Here is a 20,441-nt window from a genome sequence, read left to right on the forward strand (position 1 = left end):
TCCCTTTTGGCCCAGACATTGAGCAAAGTGCTAGGGCACGATGGAACCTCTGCGGAAAGATGAGAAACCTAATCCATCGGCCACAGCTAATCTGTTTTCCAAGGTTTTTTTCTGGTAAGAGGGCGATTAAACTAGAAAGGAAGTAGAACAAATCGTATTTTCTCTTATATTCTGGTTTTCTTTGTTGCCGTAAATCCATACAGAGGCTTTTTTGTTACTGTAACGGAAGTTTCCGTTTTTAGTTTTGGAAGCTGTAGGTTTGGAGCCGGTGGTTTTATCGTGTAATGTACATCAGCTACACTGAAAAGAGACAAAAACCAAATAAGAGCTAAAATGATATAAAAACTGTATGATTAAGAAGTTTACAAAGCTAATTGGTTAAAAAAAACTTAATCGAAATGTATAAGCATCGTCTTAACAGAGGGTTTCCTTAATAATATGCAGTGAGCACGTGACAAGTGACACTGCAGTATTTGGTACGTCTGCACTCACGGCAATATGTATAATATTAAACAAAAACTGGTGTAATGTAAATATTTAATTACAAATATAAATGTAATTACTGTGCCGGTCGTTTCTTTCTTTCTGCTTTTTATGTTGCTTATGTACGTTGGTTGATCCACAGGTTGCTGTGTTGCCATTGAGTTTTAATACTATCTTTTGCAGTGAACCTTACCTTTATAGAATGTAACTTAATAATAACACTGATAACATGAAATAGGTGCTTTTAATAACATTTAATGTCATGTTATTTAAAACCACGAAAACGTGATTTTCGTTAGATGCTTTGAAAACTAAAGAAATAGACATGTATCTCCAGCGTTATAGCGAATATTAGGTTATTTAAAAAATGTGCGTTTAACTAAGCACTGTGGTGTGTTAAATAATAATTCCACATTTAGTGTTACGATGTACCTGTACGTTTGCTTTTCTTTATATCAAAAGTCAATCGTGTGAAGCACTTTTTAAAAGACGTACGCTTCTTCTATAAAACTACTCGAGAATTTACCAGCTGTAATAGGATACACTACCGCGGGAATTTGAAAGCCACTCTGAATGTCATCTCTGTACTTTGGTTTATGAGTTGCAAGTCCATTATACTGATGCAACTTTTAGTAGTTGTAATGTGTTCTTCATGTTTTTCTCACAATAGGCAAAAAAAGCTTGAAATATCCACATCCTGGTTCATGGTTTCTGTATAGTAAGATGCAGTAGCTTGTAAAACCTGAAATGGATCAAACTCCTATGCAATGTGAATTTCTCTGTTCACTATTAGGCGGGGTGGAAGCGTGTTTTGCCTATTTTCTTGTAAAAATATGCAAGTGCACCATATGACTGACAAGCTTTAGAAGACTTTGTTCCATTGTCATAACCAGTATTATTTTAATTTTATCTGCCGATAATAACCAAATAGTATTTGACGGTTTAAGAGAGAACATAATTCCTTGCTTTTGTACAACACTTCTCATCTCAAAGGATCTTCAGGCTAAGATCTCTGAAAGATGGTCCTGGTCAGTGCTGGAACTGGAGCACTTTGAGAATAGAAGCAGTTTGCTGACATTAGTGGTATTAGCAGAAACTAAAACATGACAAAGATAGTGACAGGGGACACTGCTATAGAGGACATTGTCCCAGATAACCTGTCAAATGAAGATCCTGAATACCTGGTTATTAAAGATCTTATGGAATTGTCTGTAAGAGTAGGGATGTTAAATGAAGTGGCTAAATTTCACTCCGGGCTTGTACAATTTAGCCTCCCTAAATTTCTCACTAAATTCAGTTGTTGAATTTATTTCTGATTTCCCCACCTGATTAGCTGTGTATTGGGTCTGTAGTAGTAGTAGTAGTAGTAGTAGTAGTAGTAGTATTAACATCACTTTACAATTTTTTGCATTAGGAATGATCTTTTCGCATACCCCAGTTTGGTCTCCATGAGACACACAGACAGGGAGAGAGCCTGGGGTCAGAGCGCAGGGTCTGCCAGTGTACGGCACCCCTGGAGCAGCTGGGGTTAAGGGCCTTGCTCAGGAGCCCAACGGAGTAGGATAGTGGCTACATCACATCACATTGTTAGTGGCTGGTAAATTAATCTCTAATTTTCAGAAATGTACAGTACCTTGCCTTTCTTACATGAGTTCCACTCTGTCGGAAGTTGCGGTGTACTGTAAAAACAGATGCATCTGTGTTGTATCTTGTTTTACTACAAACCTGTAATTCCAATTTTGTAGTACTTGTTAGTAGTTTGTTGAAGGTTGTGACTCTTCAGTTATACATGATTTAGGATTTGATGACCCTGCTTTGCTAGCCAGTGAAACAGGAAAAATAAACTGTTGAGTGGACACACGACTTTGTCATATACAGTATTAGGGAATCCATTGTCCCATTATCTTCTCTCATTCTGTATTTTTCATATTGGAGCATGATTAGAGCACTATTTTAGGAGTTACAAAAGATAATTTTCACATTTTAAGTGAAACTAGTGACTTTGGAATTGAATGTCTTTTATTTTGAGACATGGCTTTGTTTTAATTTGTCTAAATTATAGTTATATAACTGGTGGCATAACCAAGTGAAGACAAACTCCTGCTTTTATGTTTACATGTGGTATACTGTAACTATATTGGCTGTATAAATGCAGCTGACACTGTAGAAGAGACGTAGCCCTGCCTCCTCCTTGTTTCCTCTCTTCACATTTCTGTTAGTACAAACATGTGCAAGGAGCTCATGTATGATCCATCTACTGGTATAAAAGGGCAAATGTTAATGTGTAAAAACTCTGTGTAAAGATTATGTACATTACAAAGGAGAAAAACATGACAGGTCTAATTTTTCTCTTGACTTAGTAGTTTGGCTTGAAATGTGATTAGGAAGAAATAGCAGAACCAAAAACTTTGTTATACCTTCCTCTGCACACAATTAAAACCAAACCAAGAGCAAGATCTAGTAATAAACATAAAGGTGATATGGTATGAACCTTGTTTGTGTAGATAAGCAGAGTGCAGTAATCCCTCATTATACTATCTTAATTTGTTCCTCAAAAACGGCTTGTAAGGTGAAAAGTCATGTAATGGAAATTCCCATTACTTCCTTTGTTATCGTCTCTAATTGATAGTAGAACTCAAAAAAAGTTTCCCTTAAATACCCTAACTTCACCTTAAAGCACAGAATGGTACTTGAGAATGGAAACTAACACTCCTGGTTAATTATTTGACTAACTATGCTTGATGTAATTTATAATTTATCATTTACAATACAGTACTAACATTGTTACATTGTTCATGTTCAGCAAATGCATAAACATCCTGAACTATATGTGCCTAACATACACTAGCCTTTATTATAAAATAGTTTTAATATAATAAATAATAAAAAGTTAATTCCTCATCTGAGAAGATGACAGAGAAAAAGTATCCTTTATTTCTTCTCTAGCCTGTAAGAGTGAACATTTGCTTGTTAAATGAAAAGACAGGTAAGAATTGCTCCATTTGTATGAAATAAAAATTTGTTGAGCGAGAGATTACTGTATACTTCTGCTGCTCTCACTACCCCTGCTTTCACCTGCTTACAGTACGTTTACTGAAAGCTTCTGGTATTATGACTGCTTGGGAACTTGATAAGAAAGCTAATGTGTGCTGTCTTTTCCATTTTAATCTGGCCATATTTTGATTTCCACTAATTGAGTTTTCTCCACCATTTTAGTTTGTACCATGATTTGTTTTCACTCATTAGAAATTAGCATCACATAGTTCACCTGTCACAGAGGATCAATCACTATATAAACATTTGGTCGATTTCAGGTTTGAGAGATGCTGGATTTTTATCAAACAAAATCGGGTAGGAGCTGGGCACTTATTTAAGATTTGTGATTGAGTTTCAGATGTGTTCATTTTAAATAATACCGTATCTACATTTTGTTCTTGATCATGCATCCATTTTCTAATCACTTCTTCCAGTTCAGAGTCGTGGGAGAGCCAGAGCCTGTGTAAAGGCAGTGGGGGAAAGGCAGGGTTCACCCTGGACAGAACATCAGTACATCTTGGGGCACACGCAGACACACACTCGCACACCAAGACCAGTTTTTCTGTTTTGTTGGTTTTTTTTTGTACTTTCATTTGTGTTTATCCTTGTTTTGCCATTACCTTGCCCTAATGTGTTATATGTTCAGCTTTTGTGTTTTTTGTACCTGTTGATTACTCTCATTTTCGTTATTTGTATTACTAGTTCATTTGTGTTTTTGTGTGAACTTGTTGTAGGGTATATTCTAGTTACTGAATCGATTTTGTTGATTTTGTGTTGGTAACACTAGTTTAGTACGGGTGAGTGCCATTTGTCTTGTATGGTTTTGGGTAGTCAGTGGAGTTTAGTTAGGGTGTTGAAGACGCCGAAGACCGTGTGTTTCCGGTTTTCTTTTGTAGTTAGGTTAGCTTTCCCTCACTGTCCTAGCCAGCTCCATTTTGTTTGTTATTTTCTTTTCTTTGGCACCACTGTAGTTCCTTACCCTTGTTATCACGCTTCCTAGTCCCTCACCAAACCCACCTGCTTCCAAAAGATTTATCCTAAAATTTACACCCCTTTACCCCTAGACACTTGGGGTCGTAACATTTATTAAACCCTAATTTTAAAATGTTGATTCCATGTGAATGTTAGCTATACACTATTGTGTTAAGCAAAACATAAACTGTATAAATTCTTTCAAAAAAGATGTAACTTTAGGTAGAGCATTATATAGGAAACAAGAATAATTAGCCTATTTGGTGTGATATTTTTTACCATTCAGTTCTGCATAATATTTGTCTTCCTAAATAACATTTTTTTTTCTTTGTACAATTTAAGTGAAAGGTGCTATACCAAAACCATAATGAACAGAGGTGTAGACTACATGTTGACAGGCTGTGTTTGACACTTTAAAACTGTGCAGAGGACAAGGAGAAACTCCTCAGCATAGGCCAGAAATGGATACTCTGACACACAGTTTACATGTTCTATGTGTTTTCTTTGATACCCCCTCCCTAACAATCTGTATAAATAGGAAATCATAACAATGGCATTTTGTACACTGCTTCAAAGAAATTGTACTTCCTGTAGGCCATTATGAAATAATGATCTAAAACAGTCTAATAATTTACACTGGCTACTGATGTTCAGCTTTTGTATACAGTATTTTTAAGTTTTAGGTCAGTATGAAAATGCAAAGTGTTTTTTGCATTTTTAATACTCTGAGGATGCTGGTAAGAACATTCTTTTGCTACTGTATGAGTCAGGTGTAGCTGTGTTTGTGTTACTGGATGTGCATTTGGGATTTCCAGTTAGGGAACACGTCTGTTTATGGAAAAGGTTTTGAGGCTATGACAGAAACATGTGCTAACTCTGTACCATGGTGAATTCTGTCAGTTCATGATTTCATGAATTTCTTGGATTTCCTAATGGTGGAACAGTGAATTCGGGACAGCTTAGTACCACAAGTCAGTTTTTGAAAATTATGCTTAGCCAGTGAGATTTCTCAGTACTAAATACCATTAATGATTTTCCTATATAGAGTGTAACTCTTTACATCATTTAATGTTCCAAATCTGTTCAGCTTTTTCAGTTGTTTTATTAAGACTTTCAGGCAGTTCCTGGACTACTTCTACTGTCCCTTGCAAAATTATTAACCGCCTTCCAATGAAGCCCTAATTTGTTGAATTCCTATTGTTGTATAAGTAGAAGTAATTATAGAAGTATAAAAAAACACTTTTATGGACAAAAAGTTAGGCTATACGTCAGAGTAATCGGCAAAGAAAAATAAAAAACTAAAATCTATATGATTTCATAAATATTCACCACCTTTGCAAAATAACTGGAAAAAGTGTGAAAATTGCCAAGACATATTAGTTATAATTCAAAATATGGTGTCATTTGGAGGAGATTGTGGGGGTGGAAGGTAGTAACATTCCTCTCAAACTCCAAACAGGCTAATCTGGGTCTTCTCTTAGTTTAGTTGAAGTTCACTTTCACCGTTTAAATGGTTAGAGATTTGTTTGGAAGCCTTCCAAACTTGCCTGTAGTGTTACTGTTCTTTTTTCATCATTACGCGGGTGTTGGAATTGCAAATTAACATTGTATGTCTTGTTGGGACTTGAAAATCTCACCTGCAGAAAAAGTCTGTGAACTCTAAATCTGGATTTCAAAGGGGAAGATAGAAAGGAATTTCAGTGAGTAGTGATTACGACTGCAGAATCTAGGTGGATACTGGCCTGAATTTGTCTTCCAAAGAGCCACACTTGAATAATGTCTCACTGTATGAGCACTGTATGAGCAGTTCTTAGGTTATTACTCAAAAATTCAGGCCATAAAGAGTTAAAACATTTCAGTCAGGATTTGGAGGTTTATGAATGGCTAAACACTGCACAGTAGTACAGGTTTTTTATTTTCTTTCCTTTCTCACTGATTTGTCTGTTGACCAAAGCACAATGGCTGGTGATGTGCCAGAGGTAGGGATTCCAGTAACAGGATTCCAGAGAAGTTACCAGGAATCGCAGGATGATAATACCACTGTTTAAAATAAACTGTTTTGGTTTTGGAAGCTTTTAATATTTTGCTTGCAATAGATTACTCATTATATTATTTTAGATATAAGAAATAATGCTTTCAATGGTTTAAATTGCATAATTGCAATTATTTATGGTAAAAACATAAAACCTCTACTTCTTAAGTAGTAAAAACAAAAAAACATTTGAACTAAGGGGCCTATTCATTTACTTTAAGAAAGACTTGGATTAAAAAAATGTAAACAAATTATAGAGTTCAGGCATTTTAATAATGTTAATGGAAAAGGAAAATTTACATAGACTGTTCATTATGTTGTCAAAGCACTTACACAATCAATTTGATGTTTTTTTTTCTTTTTTTAAAAGAAAGTATTTTAGCAGTAACATAGCTCAATAAATAACTTTGAAATTAACCTTGAAATGTGAATGAATCAGTGATTTATTGGTATAAACGTGATGTTCTCTTCTTGTGTGGAGCGTTACATCCTTTTTGGCATTTGTAATGACTAGCAGTAATCAGTATTGTTTTTCTATCCAAGTATAACTATATGATGTATGCTGTATATCCATCCATTATTAGCTAACCTGGAAGCTACTGGATGACACATCTGTCCATCGCATAAATCACACATGCACAAACATACAGGGTCAGTTAGTTTAGAAATGCCAGTAAACCAAAACAGCATATGTTTGAATGAAACAAGACCCAGGAGTGCTTATAGCTGTATCATAATGCTGCACATTTTCTCTACATTTCCAAAATGAAAGATCTGGCTTATTTTTTTTTTCTTGATTTGCAGTTGGTTGAATCCTTTATTTAGAATTGGCTACAAAAGAAGGCTGGAAGAAGATGACATGTATAAAGTGCTACCAGAAGATGGGTCAGAGAGGCTTGGGGAAGAACTACACTGGTATGTCTAAATGTTTACACATCTGTCCTTGTACTGTACATCTTACAGGTACATTAATTAACATTATATACTGTATGTCGTAGATGAAAAAGAGTATAAAACAGGTTTTATCCTTGCTCTTTAGTTTCTATAAACTGACACTGGTAACAGCTGATAAAGGCAGCAGAATTCATGTGTATATGATCAACTTTTTAATGCTTTCTTTTTCATTGTATTGTTGCCAGTCTTTCTAGTTCAGTGTCCAGAGATTTTGCTAATGCGTTTCCTCAGAAGTAGAAACCAAAACACATTAAATATTAAATATTAAAAGATGGGAAGAGTTGAGAGAGCTGAATCTCTTTTTTTATGAAACATGTCTGTTCTTCTGTTTGTCGTATTAGATCTCGTGTTAAGAATATAAGAAAGATTGTAAACATCAGGAAACCTGCAGCCCCTCCAGTTTATTTGATTGCTAGTAGCTAATTGATCCACGGATCTCATCTTCATCAACAACATGCTTGCAGCAGACTCTCCCGACTCTTTGTAAAACAATTGACTCCTGTTATCAGTGTTAAAAGCACTTCTCTTTAGTTTTTAGAGGACACAAGCAGTGTTGTTGATGTTGATACACTTCTTTCCCCTGTCTCTTATTCAAAATAAATGAAAGCTACAATTCTTACCTAATGAAAGATGCAAATTGACAGTTGTTCATTTTTGAGTTTTCCCATGCCTTAGCTGTGATTTATATCACATTTCAGAACAGGCTATTTATCCCCTTCTAAGCCCTTTTTTAAAATAAAAAAACATTTGTAAAAAGTTTTCATTCTGCTGGCCAGTGAAATATGTTTAAGAAGTAAATATCCTCTTTTCCTGGCCAAGGTTATTTTTAGAAGTTTATTCACAATAAAAGCAATGTAGGCCATGCACATTTTCATTCTTAATTGGAAAAAAATGCTTACAAAGTTTTCAGCAATTTGTTAATGTTTATTATAATCCTGGTATTTGCTAATTGTTTTGTTCGAACTTTTGAATCTTTCAACCAAGAAGATTTCAGGTTAAGAATGGGCTATTAACAAATACCTCTATGCATTACATAAAGGTGTCAGGTGACATGTCAGATTGAGTCATAGAAATAAGATACAGGATATGTCAAGTTAGATGTAAAATTGTCTGAACACACTTTATTAGATACCGAAATACTTAACTGGTGATCTGGATATTTCTCACAGTGAGTCTCGAGTATAAGGAAGTATTAGGAGAAACAGGGTATAAATCTGAGGTTCCCAAGTGCAGTTCTCATGGTCCTGAATCCAACAGGTTTTCTAGGTCTCTTTAACTTATAAACAGCACTTCTCCTGAGAGAAGTGTTAAATTAATCCAATTAAGGTCTGACTGGACCATTGAGTTTATTCGTGGGACTTAGTCTCCATTTCAGAACAGGCTAGTTATCCCCTTCTAAGCCCTTCTCCAACCTTCAGCCTTTGATGATTTAAAAAAATGCTTAAAATGTGAGGTCCAGACTGTGAGGTTCAGAGCTTGGAGCCATGGAATACACAGGAATCATCTTGGACAGGAAGGTGAAATTAATTTGGAAACTAAATTAATAATAAAGGTACTACATGTTACAATTGAAAAGTAACAATTTTAATACCTCCCTCAGTTCTGTACAAAAGGAGTGTTTGCTTAGTTTCAAATGACAGAAGCCTTACAGTTCATAGTTTGCCTATATTGAAGAGCTACAACTACTTGTCTGGGCAAACCAGGATTAATCACTTATGTCATTACTTTGTTTCACTGCAATGTGGCTTGGAACCTCCACTCCTCATTCAATAGTGGAGTTACCTGGCTGTCAGCCATTTAGGGCAGATTGTGATCTGAAAACCTCAACGATAAATCTAAAGGTAGGAGCATGTGTTTTTATGTGAACAACAGCTGGTGTAACGTCACTGTTCTTTCCAAAAATTGTTCTCCTTTGTTGGAATTGCTGCATATACTGTAAACCTCAAACCTTTCTATTCTCCCAGAGAATTTGCATCTGTTATTCTGGCTGGAATATATGTTTCCCATCAGGCTAATGCACGGTCAGTCAGCACAGCAATTGCAAGATGATCAAATTTCAGAACTAGGGAACTAGAGAAAAAACATTCAGATACTACCATTATTAATGGTAGCTAATTCATTGTTAAATTAGGGAAATGACAACCCTTAATCACTGCTCTAGCATACCATGCTTTCCACTGTGCACCACTGGGAAATTCTGATCATGCTATTGTTCAATTAATACCTACATATAAACATAAACTGAAATTAAGAAACTAATAACTAAAAGGCTAATAAAATTAAGTGAATTAAGAAACCAGCTCAAAGTTGGACCACTGAAATCACTGAGGAACATTTTGACTCAACAGACTGGAGTGTCTTCCATGAGACAGGTGACCGCATTGATGAATGTATAGATGATATCTCAACTTTGTCACTGAAGACAACAGGTGCGACTAGGTCCTTATTTGTCAGTCTGTGAATACTAGTGTACTTCGTAGGTGTATGCTTTCCCCATTACTCTGTTTCCTGTATAGACATGACTGCACCTCCAGCACCTCTTCTGTCAAACTAAGTTTGCAGATAACATCACCTTTCGGAGGTTTCTTTACTATTGATGAGTATCATGGTATGCTTACAAACAGCTGCAGCTTAATACCCTTAAAATGTGGAAATAGTGATTTCTGGAAAAATTCAGCAAAACCTCTCTGCCTACATGTGGTATCATGTGGTATCGAGTGGTAGATGTGGTATCGAGTTACACAGCAAAGCATGTATGTTTTGTGCAAACTAAAAAAACTTTTATCTCTAAACCAATTCTAATACAGTTTACAGGGCATTCTGACTGCCTCTATAAATGTTTGGTTTGGCAATGTATCTGGCTGGTCCCAATGCAGTGTGTGTTGCCCTCTCTGCGGAGAGTGTCATTGGCTGTCATTTGCCCTCCATTGATGTTTTGTACAATTCCACATTAAAGTAGAGGGAATTAAATATTGATGATGTCACCTCCCAGTCAGGTTACCACCTGTTTGATAAACTTGCCTCTGAAAGATGCTATCTATTAAAACCAGAACTGCCCATTTCTGAACATTTTCATAGGGAGTTTTTTCTTAATTAGAATTTTGAGTTATTTGTGCACTGTCTTAATAATATTGTATCCGTTATCCTTCTTTGTTTATGGTATACATTGAGTGTCTTTGCAGCACCAAGTATATCTGAGTAAATGGCTTCTACATGATATATACTTTGCGAATAAAGGTGATTCTGATTCTGATGTAGAGAGATAAACATGGTATTGCTATACTGTGTCATCATGGCTTTGGGGATACTGCTGAATTATTGAAATATATTGTGTATAAAACTTAATGGGTGTTAGCAAATACAATGACTAAAGACATCTGGTAATAATGGTTAAACCAATAAAAGGGCTGGTTGCACAGACCATGGCGTGTGTTTAAAAAAGTCTTTCACAATAACAGCGAGGTATAAATGGCAGTGGTCTAAGATGAGCTTTGGGAACACGCGTTGAACTGTTAGCAAAGCAAATGTGATGCGCTGATGTCTTGTGATGCAGAACATATTTCATTCATTTGTTACAACATTGTTTTAATTGCCCTGTGTCTTTCAGGTATTGGAATCAAGAAATGCAACAGGCTGCAAAAGAACTTAAGGAACCAAAGCTGACCAAAGCCATAGTGAAATGTTACTGGAAATCCTATGCTATTTTAGGGGTCTTTACTTTAATAGAGGTAAACGTACCATTTTTTCTGCTTTCTTAATACCATATCTGTCTTTGCGTAGCTGTTCAATAACATTTAATGCTACATTTTTATCACTTCATAAACTTTCAGAATTATTCTTTTGTGTCTTTATTTTATTTCTGTACTATGACATTGTGATATTGCCGGCTATTGCATTCTGTATTGGAACTGAATTTGGTCCTATATTTATAAAGAATTTTGATTAAAAATAACCCAGTTTATATTGGCTCTTTGTGTCATTATGTAGCATCTCAAATACAGTCACTTTCATTTTGAGAAATTTGCGGATCTTATAGGGACATATGTTTTCCTTGGTCTAAAAATGTGAGTCATGATAATGATATAGACTGAAAGTCTTCATACAAATCATACCTAGGTTAATAATGTATTTATAAAAGTATGTTTGTTTGCAGTTGTTAAAACATGGCAGCCTTTATCTAATGTGAATACAGGATTTTGTTTCATACATTATTTTCATGTATTTGTTTTGCCAATATAATTTGTCGTAATTCCAAGCTCTTTGCAGACAGATGAATATCCCCGAAAAAAACTTTAATATAAAGAATAAATGTATATTTTATGGAACAATACAGATTAAATCCAGGGTTAGTCTGTGAATACAAAAAGGTATAGTAATATGCAGATCTTTACTGTTTTAAGTTTAGATTTCCGATTTTAAGTATAGATGAACTCTACACAGGCAGCTAAAGCACACTTTCAAAGAGAACATATAAAATACACTTTGTAAATACTATAATTTGGATCACTGAGATAAAACCGGAAAGAGCCCTTGCTAAAGTCTTACTTTTTTTGCTTACAAAAAATTAAACTCCTAAACCAACAGATACAGTGCATGGACACAACACCACGTCACATAGAAATCAGATAATGGTAGAAGGCTACAAAAAATGTGTTTTTTTTCTCAGATAAATGATAGTTGCTGTCATACCATCATATCTTTTTTTAAATGTTTCATATTTTTATCGTGATATATAACCAAACTTTTTTTTGATCGGTTCACTCAGCCCTGACAACTTTTAGGCATGTGCTAAAGACAAGATTGAGGCTAATAATCTTAGACAATTACTGCACTTCAGCAAAGGCTCAGCAGCAATACAATCTGTTCTTCAAGTCAACCTACCTGTTTTTTCAAGCCATTGTACTTTATATATACAGTATTGTTACAAATGGGGGTTTAAGCAACTTGTTTATATCATGAATTGACTGGGCAGTTTAGTCAATAAGTAAAATAAATATTCAGAACCACCAACTTGTAAGTGATTTCTTTAGAATATACCAGAGAGGTTGGTATAATTAGAGGCACGAGAATTATTTATCTGGCACAGCTTTGATGAAGAGAGTAATAATTCAGGCACTTGGTTAAACAAATATTTATTAACGATGCCAATACAAACACTACACACGGCAAAACATACAACACACAAGTTACTATATTTATAGTGTGTTCACACAAGGCGTTGTAGAGGCCTTACATCCTAATCAACCAGAAAACCTGAGACTGCTACTGAGTATTGAATTCTTAAACAATGCCTTCAGAGGCCAAAATAAGAGATAAGCTGCCTTCTTAATAAATGCAATACAATTGGCCATTTAATATATCTCTCTGTAAGCCTGCATGTCGGAAAATAAATAGGAGACTATTTCTCTATTTGAAAAATGCACTCACAAGTGGGAAAGACTGTCTTTATCCTGGGTGTGTTTTATTCAGGAAACCCAAGTTCCGTATAAACACAGAATAGCAAGCTCACTCTAGCAGGGTTCAAATATCTAGCTCCATTCAGGTTTTGCCTGGATGATCATGTAGCAGGGGCTCTCACCTGGTGCAAGCTTTATGTTCCAACTCCTCCTGGCTCCTCTCTTCTCTCCTCTGTCATCTTAATATAATCTTATATAATAAGAGTATAATATGATCTGGTCTGGTAAACCAAGGTGTACATTCTAATTATTTTTGATCAGGGGACCCCCTACATCTCAGCAAACATCCCCTCTGGTTTGAAGCTGGGAATGTTTACACTGCCAAGTGTTACACACTTTATCACTTAGAGACCATTCCTAGTCATCTATAGCTGTAAGAATACATTTTTGTTTTTACTGCCATTTTCAATTATTATTCATAAATCTCTAATATTTTTCTCCTGTTATTTCTTGCAGGAGGTAATAAAAATATTTCAGCCAGTTCTTTTAGGAAAATTAATTCAATATTTTGAGGGCTTTGACCCTAATAACATGGATGCTCTCTATGCAGCCTATGGGTATGCTGCTGGTGTATCTCTTTGTACGTTTGGATTGGCACTGCTGCACCACTTGTATTTTTATCATGTCCAAAGAGCAGGAATGAAAATCAGAGTAGCAATGTGCCATATGATTTTTAAAAAGGTAAGTGATCAGCACAAATCTATAGCTAGGCTATATCTGTTCTCAGAAGAGGTTTTCATTGGGTCACTGGCAACTTGTTTTGTGAAAGATTTCCCATTTTCAAAAAGGATATTTTCATCATGCTTGATATCCAAATATGAATGAATTTGCTTCTTTTCTTTCAACCATATGCAGTATACTGTATACAGTATACATGTTTTTGATTGAGCAGTATATAAATAATAATGTATTTAACATAGAATATTAAAAGTAATTGTGTTTTGTAAGAAAAATCCAAGTTATTGCATTTAGGTATTTTGATGTACAGGTTTGGCTTATGCCATGTTTTTTATAGACTGAAATTGGTAATTAGTAGGGGTGTTATTTTAAAGGCAGTAGTATAAAAAGGAATACATTATACAGGAGAAAAACGGATGTGGTGTTATGAAGATTTTATAATGTTTTTTTTTTTTAAAGTAGCTTTATACATTAGGCATGGATGTAGTGGAAAAGTAATTGATTGCTAACTTCGGTAAATTAATCATTTTATTGAAAACATCATCTCTTTTGTCACTAGACCGATGAATGTTTCTTCAGCAACAACCCTTTACACTGCAACACACTTTCTTCTGGAGATTATTACCTACAATTACTACTCCCTAACTTTACATAGAAATATTCAATTTTCTTAATAAAAAGATGAAGTGCAAATGTATGTAATATCTGACCTGCTTTACAAGTGCTTTAATTGTTTCAAATGTGCAGAAATGAATTGAGAACTAAAGGACATAAAATTATCATATAATTCATTAATTATGAAGGTACAAATACTAGGAAACAATAGATATATTGGGGGGAAAAATCTTGTTATTTAAGTTATTTTTTAAATGATGTGGGGAAAGTGATGTTGTAAAAATATGAAAATATTAAGCATTTATTGCTTTCTTGTTATTTTCAAATTTCCAGGCACTCTGCCTCAATAGCAGTGCATTGGGAAAAACAACCACTGGCCAGATAGTAAACCTGTTATCCAATGATGTTATTAGGTTTGATGAGGTATGTTCCTAATTTTACTACTGACTGTCCTGTTTAATTTAATAATAGGGAAGAAATTCTTCATGGATCTGCAGATTTGTGAGAATCGCAGGATAGTTCTTCTGAATTGTGGAAATAGTCATGTCATTTAAACATCTAAACTGCTTTATACCATACGGTGTTGCGGGAAGCTGGAGCCTACCCGGCAAGAAAGAGGGCACGGCAGGGTACGCCCTAGATGGGGCACTAGTCCATCACAGGGCAAGTGAAAGCCAATAATACATGGGGACTATTTGGAGGCCACGGTAAAGGCCGAGGGGGGAAATTTGGCACGGACACCGGGATAACTTCCTACCTTTATTGAGAAATGCCTGGTGATCTTTAATGACCACTGACAGTCAGGACCTCGGTTTAACACTCATCCAAAAGATGGGGTGGAAATAGTATGAAAACAAATGCTGTTGCTGGTACTAGGATTAGGCTGAAAATGTGAAAAAGGACGTTAATAGTCAACTGATGAGGGTTTTGAATAAAGGTTCCAGGAATTTTCCCTGACTGGACTACACAGGAAGCCAGTCTCCACTTAATATTCATAACTAATCGACACCACAAACATCCTACTGGCTACTAGTCTTAAGACTTTGAATCCATAAAATGTGAACCCCTTTGGCCTTAAGATTACATTTACTTGTATTTTTTGTGACGGAGTCTTTTTATTAAAAAAATTCCATATCCACAAGTTCTGGCTAAAAAATAGTACCATTCTTGTGTGAACAGAAACAACAACAACAACAAAAAAAAGCTGTTAGGTAACAGAAAGTGGTCTTATTTACAGTATGAGGTTAAATTAACCAACACTGCAAAACAAGTCTTAGCCCCCCTTTAACCTAGGAATCTCCATCCTGTCTTAATCTAATGTCTTCTCACAAAACATAATGATTATTTTATTATATAATGCAAAATTATGCAAAATCATATGCAGATCATTTTACTATTGTGTTGCAGTTGTTATCCTAACAAGGTTTGCTATGTGTAAAATAGTTTTACACTGATTCACATAGGTCATGGTTCTTGAGCCTTTGGGGAAAGGAAGTTGAGACTTATTTAAATGATAATGATATTGAACTTGAATTAAAAAGAAATTTAGTTGTCTTTATTAAAGTTCCGTTTTAATTTTAAGCATTAATTAACATTTTAAGGACTTCTTTTTGAAGAAGACAACTTCACAGCTGAAATGTTACTTTTGTTGCCGTATCTTAAACTTGGTAATATGAATCCAACATTTTTAATTTTCATGGGTGGAGTGGGGGTTTTTCAACTGAGAAACAAAATGTTCTTCAGCCCAAGATTCCCAGTAATACATAATTAATTGAGGTGATTGAATACTCTTGAGGGATGAAACATGAAATTTATTATACAAATATGCCGGGAATAAGGGATACTCTTTATGTAGGATGCACACCAATGCATGTTCCCCTTATAGCTGACATGTTTTTAATGCTATTTTTCTTTCAGGTGACCATTTTTTTGCACTTTTTATGGGTGGGCCCACTGCAAGCTGCGGCTGTGATAACACTGCTATGGTATGAGATAGGCCCATCTTGCCTCGCAGGCATGGCGGTCCTGGTTTTCTTGATGCCTTTGCAAACTTTTTTTGGTCGGCTGTTCTCCTCCCTGAGGTAATTTGTTCTACTGTTACAGTATATGGCATCTGTTATAGTAACCGATGTTTGACATTTAGGTCCATAATATCAGGACACCTGGTGACTTCTGGGGTTGAGGAATGGAGATTGGTCAAAAGAACAAGAATGAGAGCATCTTGTGTTCTTCCTACTTAAAGAGGTTAACATTCAGTATTTATAACTAGCCAGCATGGGTCCTGTCCCTGTCTTCTCATTTTGCAGAAGTTAGATTTGGTTCCTCAAGGTTTACGCTCTTGGCTTGCTCCTAGGTGGACTCCTGTAGACAGTAGCAGCACAGATGCTATGTGGTAAAGGGGAATGATATCTTTATTTAAACCTAATGAACACAAACTGTAAATGTGTAGGCTTGTTTTTTTTCTAAAAGTATGTGTGAGAAGTGCTGACATTCATTACTGCCTTAGAATCATCCTTAGAATAGGATGCCTTATTAAAATTTCAGATCACAGATTTCAATACATTTGATTTCAGACTTTTCAGAAATTGATTATTTCCTTCTGCAGCGGCCACTATTGTTAACGTGCCAGCAACACTGGCAAAAAAACTGCAGTTTAAAAACCTTCCTTTAAATTCTACTCTTATCTTAATGTGCTGCCTTTTATCCAGAAATGCTTAAAATGGAAGTGGTTTGTTTTTAAAAGTATAGATATGTAAAATAAAAACACTATGGTAAGGTGTTTATTTCATTTTAAAATCTGATCTGTTTCATTTGCCCTTAGATATTCTAATTTGTCACAATGTGACTTTAATATGTAAGCATGAGATTGTTCATACATAAAACCTTAAAACATTTTTGAAAACAATCCTTCATTCTCTAAAATGAAAGTGTCCTTGTGCTTCTGTTTTTGGATCTCTGAAGTGAAATGGGAAAAACAACAGTATTTTATTTTCTGTGGTTATATCACTTGAATGATGGTAATTCCCATGAGAATTTAAAACTATTTTTTCTTGTAGGAGTAAAACAGCTGCTTTTACTGACAACAGAATACGCACAATGAATGAGGTTGTGTCTGGAATCCGAATAATTAAGATGTATGCCTGGGAGCAACCTTTTGCCAAACTGGTTACTGAAGTCAGAAGGTAAATTTGAATGAATTTGCATAGTATTTGTAGAATATGGAGATGCATGTCTGTAATTTTAATTTTGGATGTTATACAATATAATTATTTTAAATCAATTTTATTCATATATATATTCATATATTTATGAGCTTGACATTCAACTGAGAATGTTATAAAGTTATTACTACATTTTTGGATTTGGAATTTCCTCTAAGAATATGTTATGTTTTTTCTTATCTTTTAATAATTACATTTTAGATCTTTTAGCAAGAACTGACAAATGCATGGAATCTATCCCTAAGCAAATGGCTAATATGTGGAAATCACATTACAAGACCAGAATCAGTGTAGAGCTTAGGTATGAAATAAGTCCTGTGATCAAGTGATAGTTACATAGTGATCATATTCTCTGAGAACAGTAACATATAACAGTTATCTCAATAGAGCTAATAAAATAATACAATGACTTTATGTAAGTGGTAAATGTGATATGCATGAATGAACTTTGTAACTATTTTGTTGAAAGAATATGAGTTTTTTATAGTCTTTCCATCTTCTCCGAAGCCTTTCAATTCTTCTGAGTTGTTAAAACTCTGTTAAAGATCATCCAAAGAACATGTAGTAAGGGAAGGGAAAAGGCTTCGCAACGGTCTTACAGTTATGAGAATTAAAGAAGATGCTATTCAGCCCATTTAGCCCATTTGGTAGTTAACGGCTAATAGATACAAAGATCTCATACAGCTTTTTCTTAAAGAAACAAGGATGTCGGCTTCAACAACATGACTGGATAGCCTGTTCTATACCCCCTAAACCTTTTGTGTAGATGGAGAAAGGAGAAGAAACTGTTTAACAGAGGGCACTGCAGTCCTGGCTTCATAAGCTTAAAAAGATATGAATTTATCTTGTCTGTTGCTTTCTTTAGGAATTCCAGGAAAAGACACATTGTGTCTAAAAACTAAAGCACTCAGATTGTTCTAATCTAAAAAAAATATATATTTACTGTTGTATTTAATTGAATGTAGCTATTTAGCTACAGTAGTTTACATTATTTGTAGTTAAACTGATTTGGTGACACATTTACTACTTAAATTTCATATTTTACTTTTAAACCATTATTTAATTGAAATGGCTGTGCTGTGGTGTGCTTTGGTGGTGATATAAGGTGCCCTACTTTATTATTATTATTGTTATTATTATTATTCCTTATACTTAATGTTGCCCTTTTCTGGACATGCCAGAAGAAGTGTAATGAAGCCAGTTCATAGCTGGGGATTGTTAAGAGGCCATGATTGGTAAAGGCCAGGAGTGAATTTGGCCAGGATACCGGGGTTAACACAGAAATGCCAGTGTGTTGTTATGGACACAGACACCTTTATTAAGATTATGTAGGCCATTAAAATAGAAACACACATGTAATCTATTGTTTATTGTTTGGTGAAATACTAAGTCCCCATCTTATAATCTTTAGATGAAAGGTCATGGTACCTCAAAGCTATTTTGTCCTTGCACCTTTTTTTTTCAGAATAAAACAATGATGAGCCCTTTCACTAATCATATCTTAGCACTTTTGTAAAGCAAAACATGTGAAATCCCCTAAAATGTAATAGGTAGCTCATTTTGATGGTAATTCGACACCTGTTATACAATATTACAAGTTAATTTTCATTCTTCCTCTTGGTAAAGGGATAGAATCAAATGTATTGTAAGTATCTGAAAAGCAGTTTTAATGCTAGGCTGAGATTCTCCTAGAAATTTATGTTAACTTCTTCTGATGTCTTTTCTCCAGATTTCTTTAACCAGTACTGTACAGTATAATGCACAGCCCGTACTGAGGAAGATTAGTATTTGATTAATGCTTCTTCTGGCTGTCGTCTCAGTTTTCAGGTGTATACAGTCAAAAGAAAAAATAATTTGCATAATTGGTTTGGGGGAGGTGTTGGGCTTTCCATTGCCTAAGGGTTGGTATTGACTTGTCTTTACTGTACCCTGGGATTTACCCATAAATAGACCTGACTGAATCGGCTGTTTGAGGGAGGTGGTTCAAACCAGATCTTTTGCTAATCCAGAGATCATGGTCTGAGCCAGAATTTTACATAATCATTTTGGCAGCAGTATGGATTTAATATTCTTTCTCACTGCTAGTGCTTTGTAAGCTTACTCTGGTTGAGAGCTTCTTGGAAAAATACCTGATATCACAGGTACATAGAATTGGTAGTATAATGTAGTTGTTTATATTTGGTGAGCTAGGATAGTGTTCAGAGTGGCATAAAATCATCATTAGAATATTGACCTTTGTTCGGTTTTCATAATTTCAAACTTATTTTTTTTGTTAAAATGTTCACATTGCAAATGCCAAAACAAACCTTCTTACTATGAGAGGATATCAGAGAAAGCATTGCTCCTTTTTAAGAATATGAATGCCATTTCCAGAATTATACAGGATTCCCGTTACAAATGCTTAGACATGTTATCTAAAATTAATTTCCATAAGATTATATGTAAATCCCTCCAATTAGTTCCTGAATCATCCATACATTTCAAATTTTTGTGTAGTACAGAAGTATTAAAGTGATAACAGTATTACTATTTTGTTAATTAATGACTATTAATGTCTAATTAACCTAACAGATCTCTGTTAGGTTGTTAAATGGTGTTTACAGTGTAAAGTAGCTATGCAAATTATACAAGTATTAAACAAAACTTACTAAAGAAGAAATATGTGTAATGGTTTAACCTTAATTATAATGTATAAAATTTAAAATAAATTGAGATCTTAACACTTAGATAAAAGAAAACTGAAAAATTAGTCAATCAATCTGTATGCTATTAAATTAGGAGAGAATAATAAAATTAAAAAAAAAATTGAACTGAACCTTCACCAGAAAGCTGACATTGGATAAAATTGACTGGACAGTTTTCATTATAGAGGAAATTCGTAAATTGGTTGGTCGTAAACTAAGGGATGCCTGCAAAATAAGATGCTGAACATTGTCACAGCTGCCGATTGTTACTGAATTATCTGATTTTAACTGAACAACCTGGCTGTAATAT

General features: G+C 34.8%; 1 protein-coding gene across 1 annotated transcript in view; it reads left to right on the plus strand.

The window, feature by feature from the left end:
* The window catches only part of abcc4 (ATP binding cassette subfamily C member 4 (PEL blood group)), an 85,019-nt gene continuing 64,578 nt past the window's right edge, over positions 1 to 20,441 (plus strand). Inside the window, exons 1-7 of the mRNA XM_006639003.3 lie at positions 1 to 114; positions 7,328 to 7,438; positions 11,085 to 11,205; positions 13,390 to 13,614; positions 14,560 to 14,649; positions 16,144 to 16,307; positions 17,283 to 17,408. Of these exons, the coding sequence (XP_006639066.2) occupies positions 41 to 114; positions 7,328 to 7,438; positions 11,085 to 11,205; positions 13,390 to 13,614; positions 14,560 to 14,649; positions 16,144 to 16,307; positions 17,283 to 17,408 (911 nt within the window). The 5' untranslated portion in view covers positions 1 to 40. The remainder of the gene's footprint in view (positions 115 to 7,327; positions 7,439 to 11,084; positions 11,206 to 13,389; positions 13,615 to 14,559; positions 14,650 to 16,143; positions 16,308 to 17,282; positions 17,409 to 20,441) is intronic.

The sequence above is a fragment of the Lepisosteus oculatus genome, chromosome 15, assembly GCF_040954835.1.
Source record: "Lepisosteus oculatus isolate fLepOcu1 chromosome 15, fLepOcu1.hap2, whole genome shotgun sequence".
NCBI classification, from domain to species: Eukaryota; Metazoa; Chordata; class Actinopteri; order Semionotiformes; family Lepisosteidae; genus Lepisosteus; species Lepisosteus oculatus.